The sequence below is a fragment of the Haemaphysalis longicornis genome, unplaced genomic scaffold, assembly GCF_048455015.1.
Source record: "Haemaphysalis longicornis isolate Haplotype H1 unplaced genomic scaffold, Haemaphysalis longicornis Haplotype H1 scaffold_1, whole genome shotgun sequence".
NCBI lineage: Eukaryota > Metazoa > Arthropoda > Arachnida > Ixodida > Ixodidae > Haemaphysalis > Haemaphysalis longicornis.
The window spans coordinates 412921189-412939800 of record NW_027526203.1 but is presented as its reverse complement, the minus strand read 5'-3'; the positions used below and the strand labels follow the sequence as shown (position 1 = coordinate 412939800).

At 44.7% G+C, this 18612-nt stretch overlaps 1 protein-coding gene across 3 annotated transcripts; it reads left to right on the top strand.

Moving 5' to 3' along the window:
- Positions 1-103: 103 nt before the first annotated feature.
- LOC144155529 (BEN domain-containing protein 5-like) lies at positions 104-17402 on the top strand. Of its 3 annotated transcripts, none has more exons than XR_013319586.1 (7): positions 104-548; positions 2876-3015; positions 6096-6263; positions 12442-12580; positions 12647-12721; positions 14561-14687; positions 17149-17402. XR_013319586.1 is itself a non-coding variant. In XM_077687036.1 (7 exons), exons 3-7 carry the CDS (start codon positions 6140-6142, stop codon positions 17234-17236), a joined length of 444 nt encoding a protein of 147 aa, XP_077543162.1. In that variant the 5' UTR covers positions 104-548; positions 2876-3015; positions 6096-6139; the 3' UTR covers positions 17237-17391. The 3 variants fall into 3 exon arrangements, 2 of the variants coding, with proteins under 2 accessions (XP_077543162.1, XP_077543163.1); XM_077687036.1 differs by having other exon boundaries at positions 6096-6154; positions 17149-17391; XM_077687037.1 differs by having other exon boundaries at positions 104-586; positions 6096-6154; positions 17149-17391.
- The last annotated feature ends 1210 nt before the right edge of the window (positions 17403-18612 follow it).

Here is an 18612-nt window from a genome sequence, read left to right as displayed (position 1 = left end):
TCGCAAGTGAGGAGTGAGGGAGCGATGGTGGCGACACTGACACGCTGCGATTTTGATTGTGAAAGCAAGAAGGTAAAACTTTTATTCGCAAAACTAGGTGAAGACACGCAAAGAAATACATTTATGAGCTACAGTTGGAACGGAAATTACGTTGGATTGGGAGAAAAGTTGCATCAACAATGCAAAATAGGTCACATTGGTCACATGGTCACATCGCTCTAGAGGTGCTTGTTGCGGTTTCCACTGTCTGTGGTTTATCCGGTTTATCTGCATGGCGCGCGTTTGATTTTTGCATGGGGTCTTCTTTCCGGCAAGTCGGAGGCGCTCGTTCTAATTCTGCGTAAGGACCCCGTCAAAAACACAAAACGTACAACCTGCCCAAGGGTGTGGTTATTCAGTGGCATGCTGGAAACGCGATGGGCAGGCGATAGTGCGGCCTATACAAAGTACTGGGTTGGATTGCGCGGCACTGGAAGAGTGAAGAGTGGCTCAAGGAGGTGTGGCCCTCTGAGACCATCACAGTGACTAAGCCAGCTGCAATGGGAAAGGTAATGGAGTCCCTGCCTGCAAGCCAGACCTTCCCCAAGTAGGCTTCAGCATGCACTTCTGGTTGCTTTCGAAATCCTTGGCTTTCTTGGGACCATTACGTTAATGCCTTGCCACGCGTGATTCTCAGAGCCTGACATTAGCAGGACCACCAGCTTTTGCCTGTCGATGTAAAAGCAATTTGTGCCCAAAAACAACGGCTTTCAGCCCTTGAGAGAGTCCCTATCTCACCTCGATCCCCTACACCAGCAGGCGTTGCGGTTGTCCTCCCCTAGGCAAGACAATTTACGCCTGTTGGTGGATCTTCCCATTCCAATTATCAATAAATACATACATACATACATACTTGAGATTCGGAACACCTACATGGACCACCACATACTGGCCTGAGACCAGTTGGGGCATGGCTCCATGAAAGGGAATCATGGAACTACCCTTCATAACACAAGGCAGAATTCCTACAGCGCATGCTTGCATTCTTCAGTCCAGTAACCTTTTTTTTTTTTTTTTTTGCATACGGTCTGATGCTCCACTAACATGCTTGAGTCATGGGGCAGATGGTCCATTTTTGTAAATTCTCACCCTAGCTGGCCGGTTTAGGGGAAGTCCTCTAGGTAAAGTACTCCACCAGGGGCCCTTCCCCTAAACTGGTTGGCTAACACTTATCCATCACTTCAAGTTGCCACCTGATTTGCTTTTGTACTACAAATGGCTAGCCCCCTGGTTAGCTTCGTTGGTAGAGCGATGGCTCTAGAGAGACAGTGGTCCCTGGTTCTAATTCTAGACCAGGACTCATTTCAAAGTTCGAACTGTGAAGTTTTCGGGGGGAGCTGTACAGCTTTTTTCGTAGCCATGTGGCTACATTTCAGGTGGATAACCAATTCTCATTTGCAAAAATGAACCTTGTAAGTTTTTGGCTTGAGCTGTCCGGAAACATTATATTGAACCCTGGACTTCACCTCCCTCACTTGAATTTATTGTAGAGGCCTCCTAGCATTTTAAAAAATCCCAGAACACTGTGCTAACTGATCTCACAGCAATTTGTTCCATGCAGTCAGTTAGAAAATTTTCTCTGTTGCTTCTCTGCTGTGTGAACATACTAAAAAAAAATCGCTAGTACATACTGACCAGTTGCGCAAGCCATAAACTAATCTTGTCATGAAAGATGACATTTCAAAGCTACTACTATGTGAAATTAAGGTACCGTATTTTCCGGTCTATAAGTCGCACTTTTGTATAAGTCACACCTCCCTCAAAACGGTAGTTTTTCCGGAAAAAAAAAAACGTATATAAGTCGCACCGGTGTCTAAGTGTGTACAAAACTCACTTGTTAATCAGGTAAACCCGTAGAGGATCAGTTCATTAGAAAGTTCAGCGAAAGTACATGGTTGCGGCAGCCGCTGCCTCTGAACGCATCCCCCGGTAAGCAGTGCTAGACATGTGCATCTACCGTCCAAAGTCTAGACAGAACTAACTTCTCAAAAATGGTTTATTGATACACACAGCTGGCATTTACTTACAGACGGCGTTTAGGCAAAACCATCGAAGCCTTGTTCCTCCGACTCGCTAACAAATAATTCATTCATTTAGATCAGTGGTTCTCAGCCATGACTGCCCCGGGGACCCCTTTTGGGCTTGCTAAAGTGATGGGGGACCCCACGATGGAGCATATGTTGTTTGGTGTCATAATGTCAAACAATTTCTACTTGCAGCTTACGTAGCCCACACACTTATTCGATGCCCGCCTTTTATGGTTGACGCTAATGACGATGTGCACCATGTTAAACAATCTGGTCTTGAATCTAAAATTCTTCTAAACACCTATATATTGCCTCTTCTGTGTATGCTTTTTTCCTTCTCATAGCTGGCTTGTCGTGCAAAAAGCAGTTGTTAAAATAGGTGCTACGCGGAGAAACTAAATGTACATGTAATGCGACAAAGCTACATTTTTTGCATTGCAAGAAAGTGCTGGCAAAATCGAGAAAAGCTTTGAGTAAAAGCTTTGAGGTAGGCTTCGCGGACCCCTCAAATGCTCTCGCAGACCCCTGGGGGTCCGCGGACCCCCATTTGAGAATCACTGATTTAGATCATAGAGCTCTGTCTCTTGACGTGCGCTGACATCATGCAGCACACAGGCACCTTTTCGAGCGCGGACCACACGCGGCCGCCACGTACCAAATTAATTCCATACATAAGACGCACCAACAAAAATTTCAGAAAAAAATCTGCGACTTATACACCGGAAAATATGGTAACTAAAAAATGCAGTGACCCTAAAAACCATCTTCTGACTTCACCATCCTAACCGGAACTTTTTTTGTAATACCAGATGCTGATGGACAACTGATGGATCACCCGAGTAACAATGGCTACCGAGAGAAGGGTTAAAAAAGAAGACTGATAACTCAATGGAAGGATAAGATAAGGTGCCTCAGTGACATGGCTGGACCAAAATGCAATGACATACCGGTACGTAACTGCCACTGAAAATGTTTAATACCCAAGCTTTAACACGTGCACTGTGGGTTGAACTGTGAAGGTCATTTCGAGTGCTTGCACACCGTTATGTAATGTCTATTTGTAAAAGGCCAACAAGTTAGCTGTGATAAAGGTAATGTCTGCATAACAGCAGCTTTTTTTTTTTTACCAGTATTTGGGCAAAAGCGACCTTCATTTGTTTGGTCACTGTACCATAATTAGAATTCGTTTGGCTCCCTTGTCTACTGCGCTTCTAAAGTAGTTTGCAGCCAAAATTGGAGCCTTCCACACAGGTTACAGCTTGTGTGCTGAGAATACGGATGTTATGGGAATGTCTTCTTGTCTAGGCCATGACAATCTTTGGTGGTGTTCTCTTACTTCTACTCACAGTCAAGACGAAGACCCTTCATGTCAAGTGGCTGGTTTCGATGGCAGCATATGCATGTCTTTTGGGCCATTAAGAGTTAGAGGTGATCTTGAGTGTTCCCCTTATTCATGGAATGCTTTTCTCTGCTTTGTATTGTGTGTATGAGGGTTGTTTGATAAGCCAACACCTTTTTCTCAAAATAATTAATTTTATTTTGCAACACTCTCCGTTCAGGGCCACACACTTGGTACACTGGATTTACAATTTTGTGATCCCATTACAAAAGCATGGATTGGAAAATGCAGCAAAATACAGTGATGGAAACGATGACACCTTCATTAGATGAAAATTTTCAACTTCCAAGACAGATTTTTGTGTTTGCGAACAAGAAATTAGACTACCAAAACCGGATAATTGGGGGGACGGGGGAGCAACCATTTGAAAGCCAAGTTCATGCAATTTTGATACTTTGATGGTTGATTTGTAGGACAGTGCATTATCATGGTGAAAGAGCACTTTTTTGTGCATCAGTTCAATTGGACGTCAATGTTCTCACATTTATAATGCATAAGTACTTAGGTATCCTCAAGGTCTTCTTTTTACAATGCCTAAAGGGGTGACTTAAACTGGAAGTCTAGCGTGGGCTTCATCTTGAAGTGATATACAGTCACGTTTAAATTCATTAATCCTAAAATAACCTATCACACCATGAAACTCGCCTCTTTTCATTTGTGTTAAGTGCTGACATGCTTGCTTTAAACGTAGGTCAGATGAAAATAATGCCATCCTTATTAGTAGAGGCCGGATTTTTAGGCATTAAAAAAGCGCATTCTCGGTGCCAAGAATAGGCAGGCAAAACAACAATTTAGGCCCCCGACGGCATAAGTATAGGCACCATAAATTTTTACATAAATGGAAATAATTCCAAACAGAGACGTGCATGACCTATATCTACGCTAGGAAAAGCAAAAATGTTTTTGTTTATAATGGCCAAAAGGCGGCAGCAATTGAATATATCTGTTCAGTTGTCCCTTATCTGCTGGACCGATGACGAACCATTGGCTTAATTTATCAAGGACCCTAAGCATCTGAGGATGTTTGAATAATGTGATTGGATTTGATTTGATTTGATTTGATTCAATAGGCACCTCTGAAGAGTTGGAAGCATTAAAAGACTAGGGAATAGAAGAGACATACATAAGACTTCTAGACAACATATAATAAGGGATGTACAGGCAAGATAATCCTTTACAAGCGAAATGACAAATACCCAACCCGAAAAGGAGTGAGACGGGGAAATACTATCTTGCCAAAACTGTTCATAGCATGTCTGGAGGGGGTATACAGAAAGCTGGACTGAGAAAACACAGGATTAAGGACAAACGGAAAATACTTGAGCCATTTGAAGCTTGCAGACAACATAGCCCTGCTAAGTGAGACTGCAGAACACCTACAAAAAATGCTTGAGGAACTTCAAACAGGAACCTGGCCGTGGGGCTAAAAATAAATATGAATAAATCTAAGGTAATGAAGAATAATCATGCCGAAAGTGCCTTCTTCAGCTTAGATAGTGCCTTCTTCAGCTGTCCCAGCCTAAATGGCTTAACATACATACTGCAGTCTGAAGAACTATGAATGAATGACTGCACCCTGTAAAGTTCTGTATTTTGCGTTGAGCCCCGGTACAGAATTCAAGTGGTGCCCCGCTGCTTAGTTGTAGCTTATACGCCCCATGAAAAAAATGTGGTATTTTGCACTACAGGTCTTAGAGAATGCTATAGACGAACTTCATGTGTGCAAACAAACAAACGAGATAATGCTGATGCTAGAGGGGCACGTACCAAGCTACACTTGCATTGCAAACTGGCTTGTGATGTCTTGTTTCAGTGATTTTTATATGTTGCGTTAGGTTCTCAGGAACAAACAAAAGGCATTCTGAGCAGTGTGTATTAGAAGGTGCAATGGATCTTGCCAAATACAAGAGACAATTTAGTGTGTGGGGCCATTTCTCCAAAGAGACAGCACTGTCATTTGCAATGCTTATGGCCACTTACGTTGCAGTGTTCCAAACTAATGGTTTTTTTTTTTTTTTTTTGTGAAGCTATAGAATGTTCCTGTGCCATGCATGATCCACCAGATACTGGGGCCCACAATTAAAGCTTTACCCTCCTTCCCTAGGCATGTTTGGCTCACTGCATATTCCGAGAGAGCCTGTGAAAACCATGCAAAGTAGTAAAAGGGGTTGTACGAGTGCCTGCTGAAGTGCAACTGAGACCATCTTTCGGTTGCATCTTGGCTACAGCAAACTACCCTTGCAGTCATTGCTGATGCCCATGCAGTCGTGTGCGCATTACACTTTGAAGTCACTCTGTATGGACGCCATGTTGACAAACAAAGTTCTGTCAACTGTATGCATTCTCGGAACCGCTGTAACTGGTGAAGTTGTCGTCTTCTATTGCATGGTGCGAAGCGTCATTTTCACTGTTATGCTGGGTTTCTTTTGTTATTGTTTTGTGTCTGTTACTGCAAGCATAATTATTTTCATTGTACACTTTTTTTTTTTACTTTCGCTACAGTCACTAACGATGCAAGAGGAACCATACTTTTATGGTGCCATGGTGCAGCTCTATAGGAGCACTGTGACTTTTTTTGGTCCAGTTTCTGCGGTCAACTTCTGGCATGCTTTGGTTTTCCATGCTCGCAGGCCACTTGTACACCTAAAAATTGGGCACCAGCGAACAACCTGACATGCCAACACCAAAAGTAAGTTTGATGGACGGCTTGCAGTGAAGATGGCCCTGATGGTTCCGTAGGCAACAAAGTAGTGGCTGCAGCAACTGCATGAGCTCAAAAAGCTCTTGGATGTCGTGATGTTGGTTTATTAGTTATTAATATTTAATATTGCATTTGCTTTTTAAAATAAAGGGCAAGGTTCTGTTATCCTTGTTTTGTTCTTAAAAAGCGAGGTGAGAGTTGAGGTTGGCACTTTTTTGAAGGAGCGCTATACTCAGGGACAACTTTCTGTGGCAATGCAGTCAAGGCTACGGAGCCAAACCACGCCATTTCGCTGCGCAGCTGGAAGTACTAGTTCAACAAAAATAATTGGCTGGCTGTAACCTAAACAATTTCTTATGTTTTAGCCTCAGATTGATAATGCCACTAAATTACTAGCCAGAATATGTGAAACAGAGAGCATTATTTTTGAGGTTTTCAGATTTTTTTTAGTTGCGGTCTTCGCCGCTGGCGTTGCATAGTTTCTCTTCTGAAAAAACATTGCGTCCTCGTCAACAGCTTTCAGTAGCTTGCCTCTTCATTCTCTGCATACGATTTTTAAGAAGCTTGAGAAGCAAGAGCAGTCAAAACAAATGAAGCAAGTGGTTGGCAAAGTATGCACTCAAGTGAGACTGATGCAGCCGGGACTCTCCGTCGTTTCCGGAATTCGTTTGGTTAGCCAGCTTGCTGGCGTAAGCGAGCGTGTGCGTAAGCGTGTGTGCGGGCTACTCTTTCGATATTTTGTGCCCGCGCTATGTAAGCACGCTACAGATGTCGGTGGTGGTGGTGCCGAGTTTTCAGCTTCAGAAGAGCTTACGTATCAGTGCATGCCTTCAAAACTGCAACCCTGACAAAATTTACTTCACTTCTGGAATATACAGAGTGGGACGGTATCGGCCAAGGCCGAACTGACTTCTCCGGTCAAAGCATTGGCTTGTGTTTACAAACAAATGGAGCATAGGGAAGGAGACGCCAATATGCTTGCATGCTCAGTGATCGTGGTTCAGTGCACTCAACCACGGAGCTCATGTGAAGAAATGAAGTGTATCAATGGCATATCTGTCACACTGAAACTGAAACCGAAACCAGTTTGTCGAGAACTACTTTGGCGCAGCAACACAGAGCAGTTTAGCTCCCCCTCCACCCTCCCACCATAGCTTTCTCTCCACTGCACAGAAAGTTGTCTCTGAGTATAGTTTGCATGCATGAAAATGTACTGTTGTCAGTAACGTTTTGAAAACTGTCTGTGTGGCAGTGGCATAGCCAGAAATATTTTTCGGAAAAAAGAAGCTGAAAAGTAAAAATAGCCTGCGGGCAAACATTTCATATTCATTTTATTTTTTATTTTCTTATTTTGTTTTTACATAATAATATACCGACGCAAAGTGTGAACAGCATGGACAAAAAGAAGCTCAAATAAGGAGGGGAAAGAGGGGGGAATGCACTGCTCAGAAAATTTCGGGGGGAACGGGGGGGTGTTCTGGCTTTGAACCATCCCCCTGGCTATGCCTCTGCTGTGTGGTGTTCAAAGGTAGTAGCATTAAAGCTTGTACACTAGAGTACGCTGTCTGAAGGGGTCTTCCATGGCTAGCTGACTGGAGCAAAAAAACACTGAGCTCCACTTGCTGCATTTCAGTGTCATGTAGACTCTTGCAAAGGGTTCCGGTACCCAGCACATGGTAGGAAGTCTCCCAACTTTTCAGCAAAAGATGAGCTTGCTGGGTGAACAGACATGCCCTGTCAGGGGCATGTCTCTAGGACGAGTGTGTAGGACGAGGTTTCCGCTGTCGAATAATTCCCCACTGCGGAAGTAGGATACGGGAAGCATAGCCCCTAGTTTGTATTGGTAAGTGGTGCATGAAACCGCAGTGCTTTACTTCGAAGTGAGTAAAAGATGCTCAGCCTCCGGTTAGTTGAGAAATAAACTTTGACAGAGTCACCAACCTGACTTTTGTCGCCTGTAGGGCATCACTATCACTATATCACCAAGTCACGTGCATGCTCAGACATCGCTGTATTTGTATCGTAATTGTGGGGATTGGAAATCACCCAAGTGGACAGTGCCAATCATTTCACTGTGTAGAGGTACGGTGTAGCAGACGAGCCTCCTGAATTCTTCTTTGCAAACGAGAGAGGGCTTTTCTGCACGGGAGGAAATGCTGGCAAGGGAGCAGTACAGCCCACCCTCGGACACTGTGGCTAGCACATGTTATGTGACCTACAGTAAAGGTGCGCCGTGGGCATATAAACCACTCACAGTGTAGCAATGTCTGGTTGAAAATACCGATTACTGTCCCCTGTTAGCCACACTGGGCAGTTTAGCCTTATGATGCGTGCAAACTGGTCACGAGGCTACACAAGCCCTTTGTTTCTCTTCAACACTTAGTTAGTCTATGGTGGCATACCATTCCGCGATAGGTACAGGTCCGGCACTTCCTGCATGGCGGAGTGGTTTAAACGTGGTGATAGGCTGCACCCTGCACCTAAGCACACCTAAAGGTACGAAACCACCCTTATGTAAGGAAAAGAACGTGTAGAATAGACCTAAGAGGATGTTTTGTGACACAGAAAATCATGCAACTTAGCGAAACATACTTTGAATTGTGGGGGCTTCAGTCCAGTCCCATTTGCATCGAGGCCACGGAGGCCAAACAGCGAGCGCCTTTTAGCAGTTGCTTAAGGGGGGAGGCTGGTCTTAGACAAACTTTTTTATTTTTCAAGCTATTGAGATGAAAACTTCCAAACAGATGTATTTCAGCATTCTGATTTCAAATATCAATTTAGATTTTGGATATCACAAGTAGTTCTAATTTCATACAGATTTCATTGTTAAAAGCCTATCCCCTATTTAAAAAAAAATCTGCTTTAATGATGCTTCTAAACTGCACTTCATTGCATTTTTTAGCAACCAGGGAGTGCAATAAAAGTATTCCCATGCTTCTAGCCTTCCTACAACCAATTGTATGAGGGTTCAAACTTCGTTGTTTCAACAAACTTTGTTGTATGAGGGTTCAAACTTTGTTGTCAGGAGTGTTCAAAGCGAAACAGTAAATGGTTCGCTTTGTAAGGAGGATATAAGGAGGAGGGTGTGACGAGGGTGTAAGGAGGAAGTGCTAGTTCTTTACATATGAGGGAAACTGAATGTCACTAGACGATTTTAGCAAGCTGCAATTCTGATCATTCTTCATTAGTTCTGACAGGTGCAAAAAAGGGGAATGGTGGGGAGAGTAGACCAGTGTCACTGAAGCTGCCCATACAAAATCCCTTATTCATAATTAACTAACTCCGATGGACAGAATGATTGGTTTGGTAAGTGGATAAATGATCAAAAATTTAAAGGTGACCCTTCAGTGTAACACATTGTAGAGCTTTCAATAATTGCTGCTGGCATTGTTGCAAGGCTTGAACCAGTGTCACAGGCTCCACGTGTTCACCAACACTTGATTACGGTTTCTGTACCCTAATAAATGTTATTGCAATACCTTGCTAAACATTGTAGAAATAAGATTCTCTTTAAGGAGTACTTACAGAAAATTTGTCTTTGTTTTGTTGCTTCGATGAGTTCCTGCTAGCCCATGAACTCTAATAATGCACGAATTAAGACTGGCTAACAAGTTGTCGATTATGAAATACAGCACCATTCATGGAATCGTTTCTGGTTTTAGCTGCTGAGAGCCCAGGAGTGGGTGTGAGGGGGGCCAACCTGACATCCCTTCTTTCTTTCCAAGCAAGCCATCAGTCTTTTCAATGGCTTCAAGGGCACCCAAGGCCAACTCTTAGGGCCACCTATGCGCACTTTCCCATTAGCTTAGTTAAGGTCTAGAGCTAAAGTAGGCAGGGCAAAAGGTGACAAAAGACCCCATAAACCCCACCAGAAACGTTTATTTTGTGTTAGTTTTGCCCCGCATGAGCTTTTTGATTTTGTTCCTGACAAAATGCATGTTGCTGAGAGGAGAGAGACTGACCACGCCGAGTTTAATCAGCTGGATGCTTCTATGTCGCGTACTGAGAAGCTGAGCCGCGCTGTTTCCCGGCCTTTCAAAACTGTAGCAATAATATTGATTTAAAATTGGTTCCATGTGACATTCGACTCTGTTATTTCAGGAAGGTGTCTTGGCGTCTTCATGAAGTGAACCATATAGGCATTAAGAAACCAAATTTTTGGGCTCATTACTGCTTTAAAAGCCATTTGGGCCTATATGGGAGTTATTGGTGTCCTGCCTTACTTTATAATTGTAACGAGTTGTGTTTATAACAATTGTTGTGATAAATTTGAGGCTTTGTTTTATTCTCCGTGCTTTTACCAGCGAATGGTGGGCCCCAGATCGGAAGATGACTCAATCACTGCTCTCAGGATTAACTCCACTTGTGATCCTCGTTCCTAAGTGATTGTCAGCTTCAGCTGGCAAGCGATGCATTTGCACAAGGGATGAATGAATTCATAAATTTATTTGGTAAAAATTCAGAAATAAAGCTGAATAATCCGCCGACGTCCAAGTTGAAAATGTTGAGAATACCTTTACACAAACTTTTAATTAATGCCCATTACCTCAATACTGCATGAATCAAACTGCCGTAAACAGATTAAGCAAAACCATAGCCAATGTGAAAACTCCAGAGGGGTTGTTCGTTGGAGTAAGTGTTGGGCAATTATTTTGTTTAACCAAAGAGCAGGATATTTAAGCCGTGCTGGGTCAGTTGTGATAAATTTTGTAATTGCAGTGAACAATTTTTTTTATTATTTTCCTTTGCTCGTGTCAGGCTGTTGGCATGAGTGCAGAGGGGGTTCTACTAATTAACCAGATTTTTGGGAAACCCCATGGTGGAGTAAGATTCTGCAAAGTAAAATTTGACTGCCCTAGATTGGTGGTGGTCCTGGGTTTGATTCCTGGATATCAACTGTGAAGTTCCTAAGAAAACTGTAACGTTTTCCCTTGGGTAAACAAAGACTTCAATATTTACTTTGACTTTTGTGTGCATGGCTGTTTTATATAGTTAACCCGCTACAGCAAAAAAAAAAATTCATTCAGATGACGGACAATAGGTAGGAAGTCACTGGAGGGGCCTTTGTCCTCCAGTAGGCATTATTAGGCTAACAGTGCGCAAACATATGGTTATTACAGTTCTAAATGATCGTGGCAACCAACTTGCATGCCAGCAATTGGCTAAGCAGGAACTTCAGTGCTTATGCACCTTAAGATTTGGTGCTGTGCATATAAAGTTATACAGGTATTGAGCATTCATGACTATTCCTAAATTCTTTGTGTTTTTTTTTTTTGCGAGCAATATTGCATCAGTGCAATAAGCATAAGATAGAGTAGAAGCTTTATTTGACACAATGGGTAAACTTTTTTGAACATATCTTCTCATGAGCTTTCCATTTCACCGTGGAGACGCTGAGTCACTTTACGCTGGGTACATGCCACCAAGCGCATCCTATACCTCTAGAAATTTTCTTTGCTGAGAGTGTGCAGATGCTGAGTCAAAACGCCACATTGACTGAAGGCCATCGGACACAGGGGACACTTGCAGGACTTTTCTTCTCAAGAATAGAAAGATGGCGAGTCAAGTCACTACTCTGGCTAAAAGCCATCAGACACAGCTAACACTTGTGGGGCCTTTTATGTCTTCGTGTGATTGTGAGGACGCTGGGTCAAGTTGCTGGCCTGGGGAAACTCTATCAGGCACAAGTGGCGCTTGTGGGGCTTTTTTTAGGGTGTGATTGCAAAGATGTTGAGCCAAGTCGCTGGTCTGGGGAAACTCCATCGTGCATAAGTGGCACTCGGGCGGCTTTTGTTTCTCGTAAACATGAAGATTCTCGAGTCAAGCTACTGCGCTGGGAAACCGCCAATGAATGCAGGTTGCGCTTGTGGGGCTTTTCCTTGTGAGTGCAAAGGTGCCAAGTTAAACTGCTCAGCTGGGTTTTAAACGTCATCAGACACAGGGTGCAGTTGTACTTATTTTTATGAATGTGAGGATGCCGATTCAACTTGCCACGCTCGCTAAACGCCGTCAGACATAGATTGCACTTTTGTGGCTTTTTCTTGGTGTGCGCCTGCTCAACCAAGCTACGCTTGCTAAATGTCGTTGAACACAGGTTTGACTTATGGGGCTTTTCTTTAGCGTTGTTGGCGAAGGCATCTCCATACCGACTCCATCGATGGAGTCCGTATGGAGATGCTTTCAGCGGCAAGTTTTTTGCATTTGTTTGTGACTTTCACTTATTTTGATTTTCGTGCAGACTGACATGTTCTTGTGGTTTGTTATACTCCTTTTAGGTTGACATAAGGCAGGGTGTAAAAATTCGGCGGGAAGTGTGGACCCGAATCGAAAGGCAGCCAAAAGACTCTCTCTATGTGAAGGAGCTTCTGGTGGCGATCTGGGAGCCATCAACTTTGTTGAACCGGTCTCTTTTTGGTAAGGGGCTGCTTGTGGTGTTCATTTTGTCACCTTGATCTGAACACTATCACTTCACTTTTTTAGGCAAACACAGCCCTCGCTTCCCAGGTCGCCCCAGGAAAGACGCACTCACTCCAAAAAAGGTGGAAGTGTTGCGCGGTAAGTGCACTGACAAGAATTAGAACTTCTCTAACCGCTTGTGAAATGCTACACTGCTTGCTCCCGATAGTATTCATACCGCATGGTACAAGCTTCATTTGTTGCCAGGCCTTCGTCCAGCAGTAAACCTAAATAGGCAGATTATGATGATAAAGTTTTTTCACGGGGCCTAAGTTTCTCAGAAAAAGCCGGTGTGCTCTTTCGTGCACAGGTTACCAAATGTTTGAGGTTTAACTTTGTAGGACCATTGAACTTAAATTTGCCATAATTTTCAATGCTTGCAGCTATTACACTTCATAAAGCTTTTGTTAAAGGCCAGCTAAACCAAGATTTTGCCTTTTTTTTTAACGCGCAGTAGATACCACTACATCAACTGGCATATGAATGGTAGGCATGTGAGATGACTTAATTGGTGCGGATTAAAATAGTTTAAAATAGCTCCAAAGTTATTAAAAATAAAATTAAGAAAATTAAATAACCTTAAAAACCGGACCGACCTCGGTATTCTGCAGGAAAGATAACCCTTTTAGTGACTTCCCCTAAACTAAACTGTTCCGAAAATGTGAAAGGCGGAGAGGATATGTAAAAGAAGAAAGTCCAAAAGAGAGGAAAGCGTAAACTGCTATTGGCCTTTAACGAGTGTTGCTGTTGGATCGGTTTTTACAAAAAAAATTACGCCCACCTCCCCTCGCGGGAACCCTGGTGTGATGCGACACTGAAGGGGGTTCCATTGGCGTCTCATCAAGCAATCGTCAGGTACGGCAAGAGAGCAAGCGCGGACGACCGTCGACTGAGAGACCGGCCGGAGCGCGGCACTCCGCTTCTATGCGCAGCGCGCCCGACGGAGAGGAGACCGTGGAGAGAGAGAGAGAGTACTGCATATGCGCACAGTGCGCAGCCGCGCGCAGCGCGACCGCAGATGTTGGGAGAGAGTGTTCACTATCGGAGAGAGGAGAGGAGGCGAGCGGAGGTGAGACGCAGCTGTGCGGACGCGGACGACGGACGCACACAGGACAGGGCCGCCGTCAAGAGATGCTCCTCTCAGCGTCGCATCTAAAAAGGAAGTCACTGTAACAATATTTCCTGTTACAGTGATCGTGTAAAAATGTGACAGTGTTACAGTTGCAAGTTACAGAAAAGCATAACTAGTGACCGGTAACGGTAACACATTACTATTAGCTAGTTGCCACCGCAGTGGCTATGGCATTGCACTGCTGAGCATGAGGTGGCGGGTTCGATTCCTAGCTGCGGTGGCCGCTTTTCTGATGGAGGCAGAAAGCAACAACGCCTGTGTGTTCGAGTTTTAGGCGCACGTTAAAGATCCCCAGGCGGTTGAAATTAATCAGAAGCCCTCCACTACGGCGCGCCTCATCCACACAAAGGATGAAGTGCCCAAGACTGCTTCTAAGTCGCTTCAGTCTCGCCATTATGGCCGCTGGTCTCAGTTCCAGCTTCAAAATTGATGATATTTGTGGGTGGCTTGTAGTATGCGTGCACATAATTCAGCTTTCATATTTTGTATATTTCAGTTTTTTTAGGCACACTATAGATGAAAATGGTTTCAGAGGTCAAAGTTTTTCTGCAGTTGACCGTCAATTCTAAGTTACAGCCAAACAAGAGACTTGTGTCTGTTTGGGTGAACTTTTGTGCGCAAATGAATATGCATTGCAAGTTGCAACAAAAGGTCGCCAATGCTATACTCAAATTTTACAACCATACTAGCAGTGCGCACTGTGAAATGCTGCATTACTGCAGTCACATTTTGCGGAGAATGTGATTAAAAGGAAACATCCTTGTTTGCTATCGAATTGTGATTTATTTTAATTCTGTAAACTGCAGACTGCTATATGGAGCGCCTAAAGAGAAAGGGAACTCTCCCAGGGAGTGAGTTGTTCGACCTGGCGATGAAAAACGTCAACGGATACATCATTCAGAAGCTTGCCGACAACGAGAAGATGGTGAAAAGGTATGCTGAATGGGCTTTTGAGATTAATTTCGTTGAAAAATTCATGATGAGCACGAAAGAGAGACCAAAATGAAAAGTTGGACATTGTTAGTTTTTATGGAACCTTCACACGCTTTGTGGACTGCCATTTCTCTTGAGCTGTATTTTTAAAGGGACACTAAAGGGTAAAAACAAGTCGACTGGCATCAATAGATTACAGTGCTGTGAATCTAAACACACCATTCTCGCAACCGGCAGGTGTTGAATAAGGCAGAAAACGCCAGAAACGTGAAAACAGGCGACAACGCCCCGTACGTTTTCGGGTACTATGGTTTGTGACGTCACATAAGTTGAGAACGGCGAGAGCTCATTGGAGAATTAAGCATCTATAAATGTGTTTTTCTTAGAATAAACTGTTCTGAAGTTGTTGAGCTCGTGAAATAAGTGCTACTCAAAACCTTAAATGAGCTCAACGTATCTAAAAAATGCATACTACAACTTTTATATGCTGCTCTTTGTTACGCAACGGCTACATCACGAAAAAATGAAAGGGAAGCGGGGGAGAGAAATGCCAGATTTGTTTGCTTATTTCTCAGTGAGTAATGCAGGGGTGAGACAGCTGCGCATATTGCGCCTTTTTGATACAATTCCATTTTCCTGCACCAAGCTGCTCCAAAAGCATGAAAATTGCGCCAAACTGCTCCAGAAAAGCCTGAAAGGCACGGATTTTGATGCTCATGTCAGTTCCGGCGGGGACGAAAGCCTCGTGCATCCTGGTCACCACTTTTATTGTCGGTCAATTGCAAACACAGAAATGGCAGAAATAGAAAGACTGAAATGAAGCAAACGATAGCTTCTAAAACACGATTGGCTTTCCGTCCGGGTTCGCTGAAATGGCCTTCGTGATTGCGCATCGCTGTGGCTACAAACATGGCCACCGCCTGATCCGGCTGCTACTGCCTACTTCACGCGCTCATTGCGCATCGCCGATATTTTCCCTGGTTTATTTTACGCAATCAGCTGGGTTCCAGTCTATTAATTCTATCAATTGTGGCTCTGAACAGTGATGTTAACCCGGGGTTATGGTTTGAGATTGGTGCGAGATTACGAGAAGTTGCGCAGCTCGAAAAAAAGTTCATTGAAATGTAGGGCCTAAGACTTCCGCGTGGCTTGTCCTGGAGTGCGAAACGCGGTGCGTGCATCTATAATCGGGTTCATGAAGTGAACTTTTTGGCACACTGTGGTGTTATAAAATGCTGAGGTGTTGCTGTGCTTCAAAGCGTGATCACGAGCCTCGGGGGTGGAATGGTCGACACGAAAGTTGCGGGCTGTGCTGCGGCGCTGCGACCTGTTCAGGCAGCGCCCAATGGCTGCAGGACTGCATGGTTGCCATAGCACGCGACTAATAACACTTGATGTATGCGAAGTGAAATTTAATGCCAAAATCTAGGTGGCTAAACAGTAACACTACTCGGCTACCATGGCATGGTTGGCATGGTTGCCATAGCACGCGACTAATAACACTTGATGTATGCGAAGTGAAATTTAATGCCAAAATCTAGGTGGCTAAACAGTAATGCTACGTGGGGCGCACGTGGGGTGAATGTGCGCCCCTTGGACTGCAACGGTTAGGCTGGTTGGGCTATGCGACCGTTAGCTCGAAGTTGCTCAACTGCTGCCGTGACTACACTCGTTCGTACAACGCAGCCTGGGATTACAAAAATAATAATTTTAGCATTGAAACGGTAAAAAAACACGCCACAATTGCAGATCCCTTAAATGTGATAATGTTAACGGCAGTTTTGTTGTCAGTGTTGTGTACAGCCGCAGCACAATATCACTAGTTAGGAAGAAGGTAATGCAGTTAGAACTTTTTGATAGTCTTAAAAAATTCTTTCACGTAAGGCTGTTTCAGTGTTCTGTGTATTCAAAACTGATTGGAATGTGTACTTGACCCTTCAAATTGCTGAAATTATGATTTCGTAAGCTCACAAGACGATGTAATAAATGTCCCTAACTGCTCCAAATCAAGATTCTTCTGCTCCAAAATCGAAATTTTGCTGCTCCGAAAACTGCTCCCAAATCTCTTTGGGCTGTCTCACCCCTGGTAATGCATTGTTGCTCGTCGAACAAAAGCCAAGAGAGCTGCGAAACGTCTGAGCTTTCAGTAAAAACAAAGATTTATTCAGCCTTTCTGTCTCTTTAGGGACGCCCTGTGGAAAATTTTTGTCAAAGGAAAGTCGCACCACATCTGTAGAAAACATCGCGATTGACTGCAATACAATTTTTATGTATGGCAAGTGCCAACAGTCAAGAAATGAGAAATGGTGTAGCACAGTGAGCATTTCAGTGCACTTTGGGTAGCCTGCTCACCCCTTGCTTAGCATAGCTAGCAATAATCTCTAAAGCAGCAGGAAACGGTTTTTTCTGGTTGTTTTACAACTTCTAACAAACTTTTTTTGACTATTCTTACATCACACAGGGAAGCTGACAGCAGAGGAGCACTGCCACGTGACCATCGAGATGTTGACGGGACAGGAGGACTGCCGACTCATCGCAAGGATGATTAGGCCGGGTGTGCTTATTCATCGGAGCAGTAAGAAAATAAAATGTTTATTGTGCAGAAAGTTTGCTGTCATTTTTCAGGGTTCAACGAAAAAGGCATTGCACATGCACAGACCTAGCCAAAGGGTTGGGATGCTACATTTGGTTGGCAGCCAAGTGGAGGTAACAAAGGGCTATATTTGAAGCCATGAAAAGGAAGGACCCATTGGGGGCCCATTGGGTGACCCATTGCGGATCCAATTGGTTGGCCAATGGGTCAGCCAATTGGTTGGCCAATGGTTTTTTTCGGCTGGGTCGCCTCCATCATGTAGTGGTAGCATGGTGGACGAGCGGTGAGCAGAGAGCTGCCTCAGTGTTGAAGACAAGGAGCCGAGAGCAAATTCAACTGGATTACTGCATGGCAAGAGATGAGCAGCAACGATACAGGAGCAGCATGGAGCCGACGGGCAGAGCGGCACTCTTAGTTCAGCCCAAGAAGTCAACTGACTCGAACTACCCAGAGGGTGTCATTTATACACAGAAGCGGCAACGGTTCTGTTGCTTCCCGGGGCTTTGCACACAGCCCGAAGAAAGTAGAAACGCACAAGAACAATCTTTCCCGGGATTGTGGAAGCCGGCGCATGTTGAGTCAGATAGAGAGGGGAGAGGAGATCTCGGTGAGCGGAGAGAGAGAGAAATGACTTTATTGAACATTTGTCCGGCGGGAGGAGACGGGTCAGGCCACGCAGGGCTTCGCCGTCCCCCCTGTCTATATGGTTAGGCAGACCTCGAAGCACTGGGGCCTGGGCCACATCCTGGGCTACTAGAAGGGTCCCCGTCTCTCTTCCCTCCGCCACCCCGAGGGGCGGCAGAAAGAAGAAGGTGCGGGTCCCCCTTTCGCCTCTGCTGCGCCAGAGCAGCCTGGAGCCGCTGGACTGCCTGCAGTTGCCGCTCGCATTCTGGCGAGCTCATGAGTCCGTAAATGTCCGGGGGGAGGTCCTTGCAGCCCCCGCTTGCTACGTGTCCACCACAACCCCACAGCAGGTGGGCGAGGTCCGCGGTTGTGAGCGCACACACACTGCACACACTGTCTTCGTAAACGTCCGGGCACACGTGTCGCGCAAGCGCTGGCGTGAGCACAGTCTTAGTCTGCATCTGCCGTAGGAGCACCGCTTCTCTTCTCGTCAGTCCCGGGTGGGGTGGCGGGGTCTACGTGTAGAATCAAGGCTGAACATGGCCCTGCCTGCCATAACTTGTTTGAGGAGGGCGGGCTTTCCTGCAGCACCCAAAGCTTCCCTGCACTACACCAAAATTGTAGCACGTGCGCACAGGGTAGCGGCACGCTGAATCGTTACAGCTTGTATGGGAAGATGCCGAGTCAAGCTGATGCTGGACTAAGCCG

Excerpts from the sequence above, each read along its gene's own strand:
- LOC144155529 (XM_077687036.1), top strand. Across the intron at positions 12,581-12,646 it reads GTTGAACCGGTCTCTTTTTG|GCAAACACAGCCCTCGCTTC; the intron begins GTAAGGGGCTGC and ends TCACTTTTTTAG. Across the intron at positions 14,688-17,148 it reads AACGAGAAGATGGTGAAAAG|GGAAGCTGACAGCAGAGGAG; the intron begins GTATGCTGAATG and ends TACATCACACAG.